Here is an 18,025-nt window from a genome sequence, read left to right on the forward strand (position 1 = left end):
CGCCACTTGTTTTGATAAGCGTGTGAGCGCCTTGTCCACCCTAGGAGGTGTTTCCCAGCGCGCCCTAACCTCTGGCGGGAAAGGGTATAAAGCCAATAACTTCTTTGAAATTAGCATTTTTTTATCGGGGGCAACCCACGCTTCATCACACACCTCATTTAATTCATCTGATTCAGGAAAAACTATAGGTAGTTTTTTCACACCCCACATGATACCCTGTTTTGTGGTACCTGTAGTATCAGCAATATGTAACGCCTCCTTCATTGCCAAAATCATATAACGTGTGGCCCTACTAGAAAATACGGTTGATTCGTCACCGTCGCCACTGGAATCAGTGCCTGTGTCTGTGTCGACCGACTGAGGCAAAGGGCGTTTTACAGCCCCTGACGGTGTTTGAGGCGCCTGGACAGGCACTAATTGATTGTCCGGCCGTCTCATGTCGTCAAACGACTGCTTTAGCGTGTTGACACTATCCCGTAATTCCATAAATAAAGGCATCCATTCTGGTGTCGACCCCCTAGGAGGTGACATCCCCATATTTGGCAATTGCTCCGCCTCCACACCAATATCGTCCTCATACATGTCGACACACACGTACCGACACACAGCAGACACACAGGGAATGCTCTTAACGAAGACAGGACCCCACTAGCCCTTTGGGGAGACAGAGGGAGAGTTTGCCAGCACACACCAAAAGCGCTATATATGACAGGGATAGCCTTATAATAAGTGCTCCCTGTATAGCTGCTTTAATAATATAGTTTTGCCACAATTTTGCCCCCCCTCTCTTGTTTTACCCTGTTTCTGTAGTGCAGTGCAGGGGAGAGCCTGGGAGCCTTCCTGACCAGCGGAGCTGTGTGAGGAAAATGGCGCTGTGTGCTGAGGAGATAGGCCCCGCCCCTTTTTCGGCGGGCTCGTCTCCCGCTCTTTAGTGGATTCTGGCAGGGGTTAAATATCTCCATATAGCCCCCGGAGGCTATATGTGAGGTATTTTTAGCCAAAAAAGGTTATCATTTGCCTCCCAGGGCGCCCCCCTCCCAGCGCCCTGCACCCTCAGTGACTGCCGTGTGAAGTGTGCTGAGAGGAAAATGGCGCACAGCTGCAGTGCTGTGCGCTACCTTAAGAAGACTGAGGAGTCTTCTGCCGCCGATTCTGGACCTCTTCTCGTTTCAGCATCTGCAAGGGGGCCGGCGGCGAGGCTCCGGTGACCATCCAGGCTGTACCTGTGATCGTCCCTCTGGAGCTAATGTCCAGTAGCCAAGAAGCCAATCCATCCTGCACGCAGGTGAGTTCACTTCTTCTCCCCTAAGTCCCTCGTTGCAGTGATCCTGTTGCCAGCAGGACTCACTGTAAAATAAAAAACCTAAGCTAAACTTTTCTAAGCAGCTCTTTAGGAGAGCCACCTAGATTGCACCCTTCTCGGCCGGGCACAAAAATCTAACTGAGGCTTGGAGGAGGGTCATAGGGGGAGGAGCCAGTACACACCACCTGATCGTAAAGCTTTACTTTTTGTGCCCTGTCTCCTGCGGAGCCGCTATTCCCCATGGTCCTTTCAGGAACCCCAGCATCCACTAGGACGATAGAGAAAATAGTGTTTACCTTCATTCTGATGGGACCCAGAAAAAGTCAGATAGGACCCCAATTTTTGAAAGTGAGGGGTCCTTGGGACCCACTTTTTTTGTGGCTCAGCGCGATCACTGCCACACTCTCAAACTCTTAAAGTGCCAATGGCTCTTGGTGGACCAGTCTATACCCCATGGTACTAATGTGGACCGCAGCATCCTCTAGGACGCAAGAGAAAATCTCAGAAGTGTTGGTTTTACAAGCAGAATCTTTGTAAATAAACCCTCAGATTTCTGTGTGTAGTACAATTTTTCTTTTACATTTACAGTGCGTTAACTGATAAGACTCCCGCTACTAATAATCTGTACACTATGGCAGTGGTTCCCAATCGCAGTCCTCAAAGCACCTCAACGGTCCAGGTGTTAAGGATATCCATGGCTGAGCACAGATGCTTACATTAAAATGACTGAGGTACTAATTCACCTGTGCTCATTCATGGATAACCTTTAAACCTGGACCGCTGGGGTGCCTTGAGGACCGTGTTTGGAAACCTCTGCACTAGGGTCTTCATTTTGACAATGTTTTTCCTTAATGTTTAATTAAAAGTACATATACTTAATAACTGCATTTGTCAGATTTAGTATACAGTTGTAAATAGATCAAATACTGGAAGCTATAATGTAAGTTGTACCACTTCCTCCAAGCTACTGTTTCATGTAGATCTCATTTTTAGGAGAATACCTAAGTGGTTATGACCAGTGAGAATCCCAGACTTTGATGAGGATGGATAAATTAATTACAGTGCAACAACCAGACACTATATCAGTGGTTCTCAAACTGCGTGCCGCGGCACCCTGGGGTGCCTCAGGACACTTGCAGGGGTGCACTAGGTTGGTGGTCCAGGACCAATTAAAACATTTTATAGTCAATGTAATAGGCAAAACCAGTGCTGGTGGCTGTCAGTCATAAAATATGCGGACAAACAAAAGCAAATCTTGTCCCTCACCACTCAATTGAACTTAAGGATGATATCTAAAGACAATTTACTTAATTTAATATTTCTTTCTAAATTTCTCAATAAGAAACTTTTGGCCTAGGGGTGCCGTGAAAAAAATTCTGATACTCTAGGGCGCCGTGATTTAAAAAAAGTGGAAACCACCGCACTATATACATAACTGTAAATATTTTATATAAGACACACTAAGGACAATTTAAAAGACAAAACATTTAATAAAGAATTTGTAGAAACACACAAGACTGCTAAAACGGACAAAAATATAACTTTACAAGAGCACAGCTTAGAACTCTTTGAAATTTTGCTTATAGCAAAAGAAAAACAAAGAACAGAGGATGTGAACAGGTAACAAAACATACAATGTCTGGAGCTAAATTTAACAATTTATTCTGGAGAAATTTGGAAAAAAAAAAAAAATTAGCAACAAGGAACCAAAGTCTTTTAGAAATCAGTGTACTTCTGAATGGGTTCTAATTTATTAGATAACTTGAGACCAGATATTCAAACCACATTCAAAATGCTGAGTATCCAGTCAGAAGTCCCAGATATTGGTTAGAGTTTCAAGTACAAGTCCATATTCCACAAGAAATCTGTAATTACCGTCAGGTACTCTTTCCACAACCGGTCTTAAATCCACAGGACAAAATGCACTTTCTATGTATCTGCAGAAGTGGCATTATGGCTGGTCAGCGCTCCAGCAGGAGGAATGCTGCTGTTTGATCTCCTTCGCTTTGTGTCAAAGAGCACTGTACTTTCTTGTAGGGTGGTGGTACCCAGTGTTCTTCTCCTACTTTTCTTGGCTGAAATAGGAATCTGTTGGCTGCTCAGGTTTTCCTTGTTAGGGTTAAGAACAAAGTTTTCCAGCAGCAATTTGGGGCTTTCGGCACGCTTCACCACAGAACTTAAGGACTTCCTCCTTCCAGTCACCTCACTGCTCACATTCTCCTGCACCCAGGACAATCCAACGCCAGAATCTCTGCGCAGCCGCATGCTGCGTCTAACCTTCTTTTCTCTTTGCGTGGACTGTAGAACCTCATCAATGGAAAGGTAGGGCTCATTCGTGCAGGAGGCTGGATCATTAACAAGATGTGGCTGCACAGCGGAAAGGTTCTCACTTGGTGCACTCAGTTCGGTACTTACACAAAAGATGGTGGATCTGCGGCTGTTTCTTGAAGACCTAGATTTTTTATCATTAGGTACGATAGAGGTAGATGTGTCAATTCTTTCTTCTGTGGAGAACAGATTTAACTTGGGAGACAGAACAAGTAAATTTGTCTCCTGATTTGGGTCATCAATGTTAGCCTTTGAACTCGTATAGCCGTGGTCAGCATGGTCTTCTTGCTTTACACTCCCTGATGAAGACATTTCTGCAATTTCAGAATGTTCCTCTCCTGAAGTGCTTTTCGACTCACGTTTCTGTGAAGTGAAATGCCTCTTGGAACGCGACTTCACAACACGCGTGGTACTGTTTGTGGTCTTATCTTCAGTCATTGTGTCAAGGCCACAAGTAACAAGAGCAAACTTGCTTAACTTGTCTTTCATTTCTATGTCAGCAGAAGACGGAGGGCATCCATTGTTTGCAATATCAGACTGCTGGACCAAATCTAAAATACCTTGAGATATTGGATCATGATTCTTTGTAGGTGATTCAGTTTCTTTGACTTTTAAGTCCTTGTGGCCGGAACCCTTTAATATATCTGCCACCTGATTGGGCTCTACAACACAGTTTGTTAATTTTTCAGTATCCTCTTCTCCAATATTCCAAACCACATGATCTGAGTCCTCTTGTGAAAGGCCATTGTTATTTGGTTGGCCTTTACTTTTCTTCCGTAGACCTCTGGTCTTTGAGACCTTCTTCTCCAATGGTTTACTTGAAGCTTCACCTGGAGGAGGGCGACAAAACTATTTATTGCATCACACCTTTCACTATAAAAGTGCCTACAAAGCAAGCACACAATTAATGGCAAAACGTTTATAATGACATTACAGCATAAAGCAAGTAAAGTATAGAAGGAACAGTTACCTAGTGTGATTACAGGGGTTGTGGATATATACTCTGGCAGCTCTGGGATTGGACTCAGCAGCGGCTTTTTGGAGACCGTTTCTCGTTCCCCATAGAAAGGTTTCTGTTGGACGGACTTCTTGGGTTTCCCTCGGCCCTTCTTGCCTTTTCCTCGGGAGGATTTAATCTGTGGTATTTTTATTTTAAGAGAAAGATCACTACCATTGGAAAGTCACATTTCTTCACAAGATCTACTTCCCTCAAAATAACTAGGCATTAAGCTACAGCAGTTGTTCTCAAACTCTGTCATCAAGCTACCCTCAACAAGTCCAGGTTTTAAAGATATCCCTGCTTGTGCACAGATGGAATAATCCCACTGCCTGAGGTACTAATTAAATCATCTGTGCTTAAACATGGATATCTTTAAAACCTGGACTGTGCAGGGTACCTCAAAGACAAGAGTTTGAGAACCACTGATCTAGAGAATTTGGAATGGTGAAACATTTTCTACATAAAATTAAGGGTTTTTCTTGGCTGTCCTATGCGATTGTCACATGAACATTTTTGCCATAAATGCTGTCACGTTGAAAATTGGAGGTGATTTCAGGTGATTCGTGCCTATAAATGCCTGATTTTTAACTCATAACCCTACAAATCCACTTAAGGAAAATACAGGAATTTAGGCCCTCATTCCGAGTTGTTCACTCGCTAGTTACTTTTAGCAGCCGTGCAAACGCATAGTCACCGCCCACGGGGGAGTGTGTTTTCGCTTTGCAAGTGTGCGATCGCATGTGCAGCCGAGTGGTACAAAAACATTTTGTGCAAAACAAGACCAGCCCTGTAGTTACTTATCCCGTGCGATGATTCCAGCGCCTGAGGTCCCAGAATTGACGTCCGATACCCGCCCTGCAAACGCTTGGACACGCCTGCGTTTTCCTTGCCACTCCCAGAAAACGGTCAGTTGACACCCATAAACGCCCTCTTCCTGTCAATCTCTTTGCGATCGGCTGTGCGAATGGAATCATCGCTAGAAGCAGTGCACAACAACGATGCTGTTTGTACCCGTACGACGCGTGTGCGCATTGCGGTGCATCCGCATGCGCAGTTTGTGTTTTTTTTACCTGATCGCTGCACTGCAAAAATCGGCAGCGTGTGATCAACTCGGAATGACCCCCTTAGTGCATAAGGCTTATTTCATCTTTTAATAAAGAAAGTGGTGTTTAAGTGATTTTTTAAATTGTTATTTTTCAAAATCAATAAGATATACTTACTAAAATATCTTGAACATTGACTTGGTAATGTAAGAGATCAAGGGGGTTATTCAATTAGCCGCAGTAAATTACTGTGGCTAATTGATAATGCTCCCTCTCCCTCCTCGGGATATTCAACTTAACTTATCCCGGATCTTCTATGTTATGTTTTTACATGAGCATAGAACATTGGCCCTCATTCTGAGTTGATCGCTCGCTAGCTATTTTTTGCAGAGCAGCGATCAGATAGTCGCCTCCCACGGGGGAGTGTATTTTCGCTTTGCAAGTGTGCGAACGCTTGTGCAGCCGAGCGGGACGAAAAAGGTTTTTGCAGTTTCTGAGTAGCTCTGGACTTACTCAGCCCTTGCGATCACTTCAGCCTGTCCGGTCCCGGAATGGACGTCAGACACCCGCCCTGCAAACGCCTGCGTTTTCCCTACCACTCCCAGAAAACAATCAGTTGACAAACCATAAACGCCCTCTTCCTGTCAATCTCCTTGCGATCGGTTGTGCAAATGGATTCGTCGCTAGAAGCATTGCACAGCAACGATGCTGTTTGCACCCGTACAACGCGCGTGCGCATTGCGTTGCATACGCATGCACAGTAGTAACCTGATTGCTGCACTGCGAAGAACGTCGGCGAGCGATCAACTCGAAATGAGGGCCATTGTTTGGGAGAAGAAGGGAAAAAAAAGGTGGGAGGGTGATGTTGGGATTAATTGAATTGTTCAAAACTAAACATCTGGCAAATTCCCCGTTTGTTTTCTCTCAAAAAATCATTGGGGGATATTATTGATTATATCTGCCTAAATCTTTTCATTTTACAAATGTTTTATAATAAAAGACTGCTCTGAATAGTTGCTTTTTTGCAGTTAAAGGCGACCTAAAATTACAACTCGAGGGTACAGCAGTGTTAGGAACAATGGTACGATTGCAATTAAATTAAAGTAAAATGCTGTTTTTAATGTCACATCATCACAAGGATCACATTTTACAAATGCAGGCCATTTTAGTATTTAACACAATCTACTGAAAAGTCATGTATAAGGACTGAGAAGCACTGCACAACCACCACCTTACCCTGCTACCTGCAGGGCGGTCACAGTAGCAGTTCACATATTCTGCTGTACCATCAGGGAATTGGGTATATGCCCATCTGTGATATACATGGGGCAAGCACAAAAATAATAATAGGTTTACTTTGCAAACAACTGATGTGACCCATTGCAATCTGAGCAGCGGCCTCTGTTTCTACCACACTTTATTTACAACAACCTGAATGGTGTGCGAGACTGGACCAGAGCACCCAAGAGAGCAGCACTGTCACTGCATACTATGACGCAAGACTTTCATACAACGTACAGTATGTACATGCCTGGCACAATACAGAAAGGACCAGGAAGTTACGTTTACTAGTAGTAATATCCAATGGGGGCTTATCACAAAATAATCATAATGTCCATGTCATACAGGCCCACGTCAGATACAGTATAGTCATTCACCCATAAAGATACCTGGGCTTTTTTGGCAATTACAGGCTTCCTGCTCTTTTTGGAAGTGTTTCTGTCTTTTGCAGTCACTGGCATCTTGCTGGCGTCTGTTTTTGAGCTCGTACTAGAAGTGGTTTCCATAGAAATGAAGGGCTGTCAAAATGCAAAGATTCAATGGATCTGGTGACTCTTATAACCCATGCCCTCTTCCCCAGCAGACCCTCAACTCCTTTATCTCTGCAATTTAGAGACAAAGTCTCATCTTTCTATATATTTACCATCTCTCTCAAATTGGCATTTTGCTCTGTAGCATACATATATAATTCTTCCCTGACCGTACATCTTTCTCCACCTACCTCAAGCTTCTCACTCATAAATGTGAAATGAAAAGAATTCCCTCCTAAGGCGCTGCAAAAGAGCAGCAAATAGACAGTACCAGATAGGACACCAACCTATGAATACAATATGTAGCAAAGAAAAGGTACAATCTCACTTTTTGCGCTCCAATTATCCCTTCACTTGAGTTGTCCTCACACCGATATCAGGGTTTACATGGACCAAAGAATAAAACATAACATAGTGTAATACTGTATATGAACAAAGTTCTTTCCACTGTGTAGACGAGGAATAAAGTGATGGAAAACAGTCCCAGAAGAGATCAAACGTCCACCTTCTTATAGGGTCACCAAAGTGATGTAATGGGGACTTGACAACGATTTATTACATGTATGCTTACTTGTATAAATGTGGTAGAACACCCATAAAGGATTCTTTAATGAAGATGATGTTTTTCTTAAACCATATGATGTAGATGGATACCACTCATGCAGTATTATGTGAAAAAAAAAAAAAAAAAAAAAAGGGAAGCCAATTAGGGCAAACCAAACCCTTTTTATTTCTTAAAAAATACAAACAGACGGACAGTCATACCCAAATTGGGGAACAGAGATGGACTTCAGCTGACAGAGTAAAATCTGGATATTACAATGCCATATGTTCCCCTCAGTGTATATGCACTGGCGTGCAGCCTCTCACATAGGGTCAGCTGACAACTCAAGTGAAGGGACAATTGGAGCGCAAAAAGCGAGATTGTACCTTTTCTTTGCTACATATTCTCACTCATAAATGTCTGAACACTTGGTACAGTACCCTTTCTGTTCTCTGGCCCTCTCCTGAACCCCGTACAGCTTGACTTCTACCCACTACTTTTTACCATGGAATTGCAAAAAAGTCATAAATACGTTGTTCTCTCTGCCTCTGATACCATTAATCATATCCTCCAATGTCTCGGTGTCCATAACACAACACTCTACAGTCCGTTATTCACAATCTCTGGGACATCCTTCTCCACAGTATATCTTTTCTATTCAGCACTACGAGGCTCTCTAGACTGTACTCTCCGCAGTTCTCAATCTAGAGCTCCTGTCTTGACAGCCAACTGGCTTATTTTGAGTTTTAGTTTCTCTTCCATGCAAATGATACTGAATTCACCTTTCACCCCTACATCACTTCCCTTCCTGGCACCGAACCAGATTGTGACATCTCCTGGAGAACACATTCAACACTAAGAGCCATAATGCCTCAGGCATATAACTCACACAGAACTGTGCCTCCTCCCTCATCACTAATGAGAAAAAATTGCACTGCTGATAATATTACTGGTTTACAGCACCTGAGGTACACTAACTACTATGTTACCATGAAGCACAAATAATGTGGTGTATTTCATACCTAACCTGTACCTATTTCTTATTTCTATACTAACTTTCTCACCTTAGGGACTGCAACATGTGTCTGTTCTTTTACAGTATGTGATGGGTTTCATACTTTTCCTTATCATTTATGCGTTAGATTTTACCTATGCTTTGTAATTGATCCAACAGAAATTAGCCCATGATCCTCTTCAGGATTATTTAAGGAAAAACAGCAATTGGGATCTTTATATCTACTTAAAATAAGATTTTACTTACCGGTAAATCTATTTCTCGTAGTCCGTAGAGGATGCTGGGACTCCGTAAAGGACCATGGGGAATAGACGGGCTCCGCAGGAGATGGGGCACTTTAAGAAAGCTTTGGACTCTGGGTGTGCACTGGCTCCTCCCTCTATGCCCCTCCTCCAGACCTCAGTTAGGGAAACTGTGCCCAGAGGAGATGGACAGTACGAGGAAGGATTTTTGTAAATCTAAGGGCGAGATCCATACCAGCCACACCAATCACACCGTATAACTTGTGATAAATTACCCAGTTAACAGTATGAACAACAACATAGCCACGGTTCAACCGATAAACTATAACATAACCCTTATGTAAGCAATAACTATATACAAGTCTTGCAGAATAAGTCCGCACTTGGAACGGGCGCCCAGCATCCTCTACGGACTACGAGAAATAGATTTACCGGTGAGTAAATTCTTATTTTCTGTAACGTCCTAGTGGATGCTGGGACTCCGTAAGGACCATGGGGATTATACCAAAGCTCCCAAACGGGCGGGAGAGTGCGGATGACTCTGCAGCACCCATTGAGCAAACAGGAGGTCCTCCTCAGCCAGGGTATCAAACTTATAGAACTTTGCAAAGGTGTTAGACCCCGACCAAGTAGCTGCTCGGCACAACTGTAATGCAGAGACCCCTCGGGCAGCCGCCCAAGAAGAGCCCACTTACCTAGTGGAATGGGCCTTAACCGATTTCGGTAACGGCAATCCTGCCGTAGAATGCGCCTGCTGAATCGTGTTACAGATCCAGCGAGCAATAGTCTGCTTTGAAGCAGGAGCGCCGACCTTGTTGGCCGCATACAGAACAAACAGAGCTTCAGTCTTCCTGATTCTAGCCGTTCTGGTCACATAAATCTTTAAAGCCCTGACCACATCCAGGGACTCGGAATCCTCCAAGTCCCGTGTAGCCACAGGCACGACAATAAGTTGGTTCATATGAAAAGATGAGACCACCTTTGGCAGAAATTGAGGACGAGTCCTCAACTCTGCCCTATCCACGTGAAAAACCAAGTATGGGCTTTTATGTGATAAAGCCGCCAATTCTGAAACACGTCTAGCCGAAGCTAATGCCAACAACATGACCACTTTCCACGTGAGGTATTTCAACTCCACAGTTTTGAGTGGTTCAAACCAAGGTGACTTGAGGAAACGTAACACCACGTTAAGATCCCAAGGCGCCACCGGAGGTACAAAGGGAGGCTGAATATGCAGCACCCCCTTCACAAAAGTCTGTACTTCAGGAAGAGAGGCTAATTCTCTTTGAAAGAAAATGGATAAGGCCGAAATTTGGACCTTTATGGACCCTAATTTTAGGCCCAAAGTCACTCCTGTTTGAAGGAAGTGAAGCAGACGGCCCAAATGGAACTCCTCCATAGGAGAAGCTCTGGCCTCACACCAAGAAACATATTTCCGCCATATACGGTGATAATGTTTTAACGTCACGTCTTTCCTAGCCTTGATCAGGGTAGGAATGACTTCCTCCGGAATTCCTTTTTCCGCTAGGATCTGGCGTTCAACCGCCATGCCGTCAAACGCAGCCGCGGTAAGTCTTGGAACAGACAGGGCCCCTGCCGCAGCAGGTCCTGCCTTAGAGGAAGAGGCCATGGATCTTCTGTGAGCAACTCTTGCAGCTTCGGATACCAAGTCCTCCGTGGCCAATCTGGAACAATGAGGATTGTTCTGACCCTGCTCATTCTTATTATTCTCAACACTTTGGGTATGAGAGGAAGAGGAGGAAACAGGGTATGAGAGGAAGAGGAGGAAACACATAGACCGATCTGAACACCCAAGGTGTCACCAGAGCGTCTACCGCTACCGCTTGAGGGTCCCTTGACCTGGCGCAATACCGCTTTAGCTTTTTGTTGAGACGAGATGCTATCATGTCGATTTGAGGCAGTCCCCATCGATCCGTGATCTGTGCGAAGACTTCTTGATGAAGTCCCCACTCTCCCGGATGCAGGTCATGCCTGCTGAGGAAGTCCGCCTCCCAGTTGTCCACCCCTGGGATGAACACTGCTGATAGTGCGCTTACATGGCCTTCCGCCCAGCGTAGAATCCTGGTCGCTTCTGCCATGGCCACTCTGCTCCTTGTTCCGCCTTGCCGGTTTATATAAACCACTGCCGTGACGTTGTCCGACTGAATCAGAACCGGTTTTCTCCCAAGCAATTCCTCCGCTTGACACAGGGCGTTGTATATGGCCCTCAACTCCAGGACGTTGATGTGGAGACAAGTCTCTAGGTTTGACCAGAGACCTTGGAAATTTTTTCCCAGTGTTACGGCTCCCCAGCCTCGGAGGCTTGCGTCCGTGGTCTCCAGGACCCAGTACTGAATGCCGAACCCGCGACCCTCTAGCAGGTGAGCACTGTTCAGCCACCACAGGAGAGATACCCTGGTCCTGGGAGACAGGGTGATCCTTTGATGCATTCGTAAATGGGACCCGGACCACTTGTCCAAGAGGTCCCATTGAAAGGTCCTCACATGGAACCTGCCGAAAGGGATGGTCTCGTATGAAGCCACCATCTTCCCCAGGACCCGCGTGCAATGATGCACTGAAACCTTTTTTGGTTTTAAGAGGTTCCTGACCATGGCTATGAGCTCCTGAACCTTTTCGATCGGAAGAAAAAACCTTTTTCTGGTCTGTGTCTAGAATCAGGCCCAAAAAGGTCAGACGCGTTGTAGGGACTAGGTGGGACTTCGGTATATTGAGAATCCAGCCGTGTATCTGCAACGTCTTCATGGACAGAGACACACTGTCCAGCAACTTCTCACGAGATCTCGCCTTTACGAGGAGATCGTCTAAGTATGGGATAATTGTGACCCCCTGCCTGCGCAGGAGCACCATCATTTCCACCATTACCTTGGTGAAAATCCTCGGGCCCGTGGAAAGCCCAAACGGCAACGTCTGAAATTGGTAGTGACAGTCCTGCACTGCAAATCTCAGGAACGCCTGATGAGGGGGGAATATTGGAACATGAAGGTATGCATCCTTTATGTCCAGGGACACCATCCAATCCCCCCCATCCAGGCTGGCGATGACCGCCCTGAGTGATTCCATCTTGAACTTGAACCTCTTCAAGTACAGGTTCAGAGATTTTAGGTTTAAAATGGGTCTGACCGAACCGTCCGGTTTCGGAACCACAAACAGGGTCGAGTAATATCCCTCTCCTTGCTGGAGATGAGGAACTGTGACAATCACCTGTTGAATATACAATTTTTGGATTGCCGCCAACACTAGCTCCCTCTCTGACGGGGAAGCTGGCAGAGCCAATTTGAAAAACCGGCGAGGAGGCAAGTCTTCGAATTCCAGCCTGTATCCCTGAGAAACAATCTCTAATGCCCAGGGATCCACCTGCGAGTGAACCCAGACGTGGCTGAAAAACCGAAGACGAGCCCCCACTAGATCTGCCTCCCCCCGGGAAGCCCCAGCGTCATGCGGTGGACTTTGCAGAGGCAGGGGAGGACTTTTGCTCTTGGGAACTAGCTGTGTGCAGCTTCTTTCCCCTACCTTTCCCTCTGGCAACAAAGGACGATCCCCGTACCTTCTTGTTTTTATTGGAACGAAAGGACTGCATTTGATAATGAGGTGCCTTTTTTGTATGCTGCGGGGGGACATAAGGTAAGAAATTCGACTTACAAGCCGTAGCGACAAGGTCCGAGAGGCCGTCTCCAAACAACTCCTCCCCTTTGTAAGGCAAGGACTCCATATGCCGCTTTGAATCGGCATCTCCCGTCCACTGTCGGGTCCACAAGAGCCGCCTAGCAGAAATAGACATAGCATTTATTCTGGAGCTTAATAAACAAATGTCTCTCTGAGCATCTCTAATATACAAGGCAGCATCTCTGATATGCTCTATGGTCATTTGAATAGCATCCCTATCTAAGGTGTCAATCTCCGCAGATAAGGAATCTGTCCATGCCACAACCGCACTACAAACCCAGGCCGACGCCCTAGCCGGTCTAGCAATAGTACCTGAATGAGTGTAAATGTGCTTCAAGGTAATTTCCTGCCTGCGGTCAGCAGGTTCCTTGAGGGAAGCCGTATCCTGAGAAGGCAGTGCCACCTTTTTGGACAAGCGTGTCAGCGCCTTGTCTACTTTAGGCGAAGATTCCCAGCGTATCCTATCAGTTTGTGGAAAAGGATACGCCATAAGAATCCTTTTGGGAACTTGTGGTCTCCTATCCGGAGATTCCCAAGCCTTTTCGCACAATTCACTTAGTTCAAATGAGGATGGAAAGGTGACTTCAGGCTTTTTCCCTTTATACATGTGTACCCTCGTGTCAGGGACCGGGGGTTCTTCAGTAATATGCAAAACCTCTTTAATGGCAATAATCATGTACCGAATACCTTTTGCCACCTTCGGCTGTAATTTTGCATCTTCATAGTCGACACTAGAGTCAGTATCTGTGTCATCGATCTGGGATATGGTGCGCTTCTGAGCCCCCGAAGGGCCTTGCGCCACAGGGACAGGCATGGACTGGCTACCTGACTGATCCCTAGCTTCTGCCTTGTCTAACCTTTTATGCAATAGATTAACATTTGCATTCAAGACATTCAGCATATCCACCCATTCCGGTGTTGGCGCTGCCGACGGCGACATGACATTCAAGCACTCCCCCTCCACATTAAGCGAGCCTTCCTCGTCAAACATGTCGACACACGCGTACCGACACACTTCACACACACAGGGAATCCCTTTCCTGAAGACAGTATCCCTGTCAAGGCCCTTTGGAGAGACAGAGAGAGAGTATGCCAGCACACACCCCAGCGCAATGATCCTGGAGACCAACACAAAATGTTTTTCCCCAGCAGCGCTGTATAATAAGATTTTACTTACCGATAAATCTATTTCTCGTAGTCCGTAGTGGATGCTGGGGACTCCGTCAGGACCATGGGGATTAGCGGCTCCGCAGGAGACAGGGCACAAAAATAAAGCTTTAGGATCAGGTGGTGTGCACTGGCTCCTCCCCCTATGACCCTCCTCCAAGCCTCAGTTAGGATACAGTGCCCGGACGAGCGTACACAATAAGGAAGGATTTTGAATCCCGGGTAAGACTCATACCAGCCACACCAATCACACCGTACAACTTGTGATCTGAACCCAGTTAACAGTATGACAAACGTAGGAGCCTCTGAACAGACGGCTCACAACAATAACAACCCGATTTTTTTGTAACAATAACTATGTACAAGTATTGCAGACAATCCGCACTTGGGATGGGCGCCCAGCATCCACTACGGACTACGAGAAATAGATTTATCGGTAAGTAAAATCTTATTTTCTCTGACGTCCTAGTGGATGCTGGGGACTCCGTCAGGACCATGGGGATTATACCAAAGCTCCCAAACGGGCGGGAGAGTGCGGATGACTCTGCAGCACCGAATGAGAGAACTCCAGGTCCTCTTTAGCCAGGGTATCAAATTTGTAAAATTTTACAAACGTGTTCTCCCCCGACCACGTAGCTGCTCGGCAGAGTTGCAATGCCGAGACCCCTCGGGCAGCCGCCCAGGATGAGCCCACCTTCCTTGTGGAATGGGCCTTGACAGATTTAGGCTGTGGCAGGCCTGCCACAGAATGTGCAAGTTGAATTGTGCTACAAATCCAACGAGCAATCGTCTGCTTAGAAGCAGGAGCACCCAGCTTGTTGGGTGCATATAGTATAAACAGCGAGTCAGATTTTCTGACTCCAGCCGTCCTTGAAATATATATTCTCAATGCCCGGACAACGTCCAGCAACTTGGAATCCTCCAAATCGCTAGTAGCCGCAGGCACCACAATAGGCTGGTTCAGATGAAACGCTGACACCACCTTAGGCAGAAAATGAGGACGCGTCCGCAGTTCTGCCCTGTCCGAATGGAAAATCAGATATGGGCTTTTATACGATAAAGCCGCCAATTCTGATACTCTCCTGGCTGAAGCCAGGGCCAGTAGCATGGTTACTTTCCACGTAAGATATTTCAAATCCACCGATTTGAGTGGCTCAAACCAATGGGATTTGAGAAAATCCAAAACTACATTAAGGTCCCACGGAGCCACAGGGGGCACCACCGGGGGCTGTATATGTAGTACTCCTTTAACAAAAGTCTGGACTTCAGGAACTGAAGACAATTCTTTCTGGAAGAAAATCGACAGGGCCGAAATTTGAACCTTAATGGACCCCAATTTGAGGCCCATAGACAATCCTGTTTGTAGGAAATGCAGGAATCGACCCAGTTGAAATTCCTCCGTGGGGACCTTCCTGGCCTCACACCACGCAACATATTTTCTCCAAATGCGGTGATAATGTTGTGCAGTCACCTCCTTCCTGGCTTTAACCTCTTCCGGAATGCCTTTTTCCCTTAGAATTCGGCGTTCAACCGCCACGCCGTCAAACGCAGCCGCGGTAAGTCTTGGGATAGACACGGTCCCTGCTGAATCAGGTCCCGCCTTAGAGGTAGAGGCCACGGATTTTCCGTGAGCATCTCCTGAAGTTCCGGGTACCAAGTTCTTCTTGGCCAATCCGGAGCCACGAGTATCGTTCTTACTCCCCTTTGCCGTATAATTCTCAGTACTTTGGGTATGAGAGGCAGAGGAGGAAACACATACACTGACTGGAACACCCACGGTGTTACCAGAGCGTCCACAGCTATTGCCTGAGGGTCTCTTGACCTGGCGCAATACCTGTCCAGTTTTTTGTTGAAGCGAGACGCCATCATATCCACCTTTGGTTTTTCCCAACGGTTCACAATCATGTGGAAGACTTCTGGATGAAGTCCCCACTCTCCCGGGTGTAGATCGTGTCTGCTGAGGAAGTCTGCTTCCCAGTTGTCCACTCCCGGAATGAACACTGCTGACAGTGCTATCACATGATCTTCCGCCCAGCGAAGAATCCTTGCAGCTTCTGTCATTGCTCTCCTGCTTCTTGTGCCGCCCTGTCTGTTTACGTGGGCGACTGCCGTGATGTTGTCCGACTGGATCAACACCGGCTGACCCTGAAGCAGGGGTTTTGCCAGGCTTAGAGCATTGTAAATCGCTCTTAGCTCCAGTATATTTATGTGAAGAGACATCTCCAGGCTTGACCATACTCCCTGGAAGTTTCTTCCCTGTGTGACCGCTCCCCAGCCTCTCAGACTGGCATCCGTGGTCACCAGGACCCAGTCCTGTATGCCGAATCTGCGGCCTTCTAACAGATGAGCACTCTGCAACCACCACAGAAGAGACACCCTTGTCCGTGGCGATAAGGTTATCCGCTGATGCATCTGCAGATGCGATCCGGACCATTTGTCCAGCAGATCCCACTGAAAAGTTTGTGCGTGGAATCTGCCGAATGGGATTGCTTCGTAAGAAGCCACCATCTTTCCCAGGACTCTTGTGCATTGATGCACAGACACTTTTCCTGGTTTTAGGAGGTTCCTGACAAGTTCGGATAACTCCTTGGCTTTCTCCTCCGGAAGAAACACCTTTTTCTGAACCGTGTCCAGAATCATTCCCAGGAACAGCAGACGTGTTGTCGGGGTCAACTGAGATTTTGGAAAATTCAGAATCCACCCGTGTTGTTGCAGCACTACTTGGGTTAGTGCTACTCCGTCCTCCAGCTGTTCTCTGGACCTTGCCCTTATCAGGAGATCGTCCAAGTAAGGGATAATTAATACGCCTCTTCTTCGCAGAAGAATCATCATTTCGGCCATTACCTTGGTAAATACCCGAGGTGCCGTGGACAATCCAAACGGCAGCGTCTGAAACTGATGACAGTTTTGCACCACGAACCTGAGGTACCCTTGATGTGAAGGGCAAATTGGGACATGCAGGTAAGCATCTTTTATGTCCAGGGACACCATAAAGTCCCCTTCTTCCAGATTCGCTATCACTGCTCTGAGTGATTCCATCTTGAACTTGAATTTTTGTATGTACAGGTTCAAAGATTTCAGATTTAGAATAGGTCTTACCGAGCCGTCCGGCTTCGGTACCACAAATAGCGTGGAGTAATACCCCTTTCCCTGTTGTAGGAGGGGTACCTTGACTATCACCTGCTGAGAAAACAGCTTGTGAATGGCTTCCAATACCGTCGCCCTGTCTGAGGGAGACGTTGGCAAAGCAGACTTTAGGAACCGGCGAGGGGGAGACTTCTCGAATTCCAACCTGTAACCCTGAGATACTACCTGCAGGATCCAGGGGTCCACCTGTGAGCAAGCCCACTGCGCGCTGAAATTCTTGAGTCGACCCCCCACCGTTCCTGAGTCCGCTTGTAAAGCCCCAGCGTCATGCTGAGGGCTTTGCAGAACCCGCGGAGGGCTTCTGTTACTGGGAAGGAGCTGCTTGCTGCCCTCTCTTACCCTTTCCTCTGCCTCGGGGCAGATATGACTGTCCTTTTGCCCGCTTGTTCTTATAGGACCGAAAGGACTGCGGCTGAAAAGACGGTGTCTTTTTCTGTTGGGAGGGGGTCTGAGGTAAAAAGGTGGATTTCCCGGCCGTTGCCGTGGCCACCAGATCCGATAGACCGACGCCAAATAATTCCTCCCCTTTATACGGCAATACTTCCATATGCCGTTTGGAATCCGCATCACCTGACCACTGTCGTGTCCATAAACTTCTTCTGGCAGATATGGACATCGCACTTACTCTCGATGCCAGAGTGCAAATATCCCTCTGAGCATCTCGCATATAAAGAAAAGCATCCTTTAATTGCTCTAAAGTCTGTAAAATACTGTCCCTATCCAGGGTATCAATATTTTCAG

At 46.5% G+C, this 18,025-nt stretch overlaps 1 protein-coding gene across 9 annotated transcripts in view; it reads right to left on the reverse strand.

Moving 5' to 3' along the window:
• Positions 1-2,773: 2,773 nt before the first annotated feature.
• Positions 2,774-18,025, reverse strand: part of CDCA2 (cell division cycle associated 2) — a 231,577-nt gene continuing 216,325 nt past the window's right edge. For all 9 annotated transcript variants that reach the window (XM_063931858.1, XM_063931857.1, XM_063931859.1 and 6 more), the window contains 3 exons: positions 7,345-7,473; positions 4,602-4,767; positions 2,774-4,461 (listed from right to left, as the gene is read on the reverse strand). In XM_063931858.1, the coding sequence (XP_063787928.1) occupies positions 3,233-4,461; positions 4,602-4,767; positions 7,345-7,473 (1,524 nt within the window). In that variant the 3' untranslated portion in view covers positions 2,774-3,232. The remainder of the gene's footprint in view (positions 4,462-4,601; positions 4,768-7,344; positions 7,474-18,025) is intronic.

This window comes from Pseudophryne corroboree, chromosome 6 (genome assembly GCF_028390025.1).
Source record: "Pseudophryne corroboree isolate aPseCor3 chromosome 6, aPseCor3.hap2, whole genome shotgun sequence".
Lineage (NCBI taxonomy): Eukaryota > Metazoa > Chordata > Amphibia > Anura > Myobatrachidae > Pseudophryne > Pseudophryne corroboree.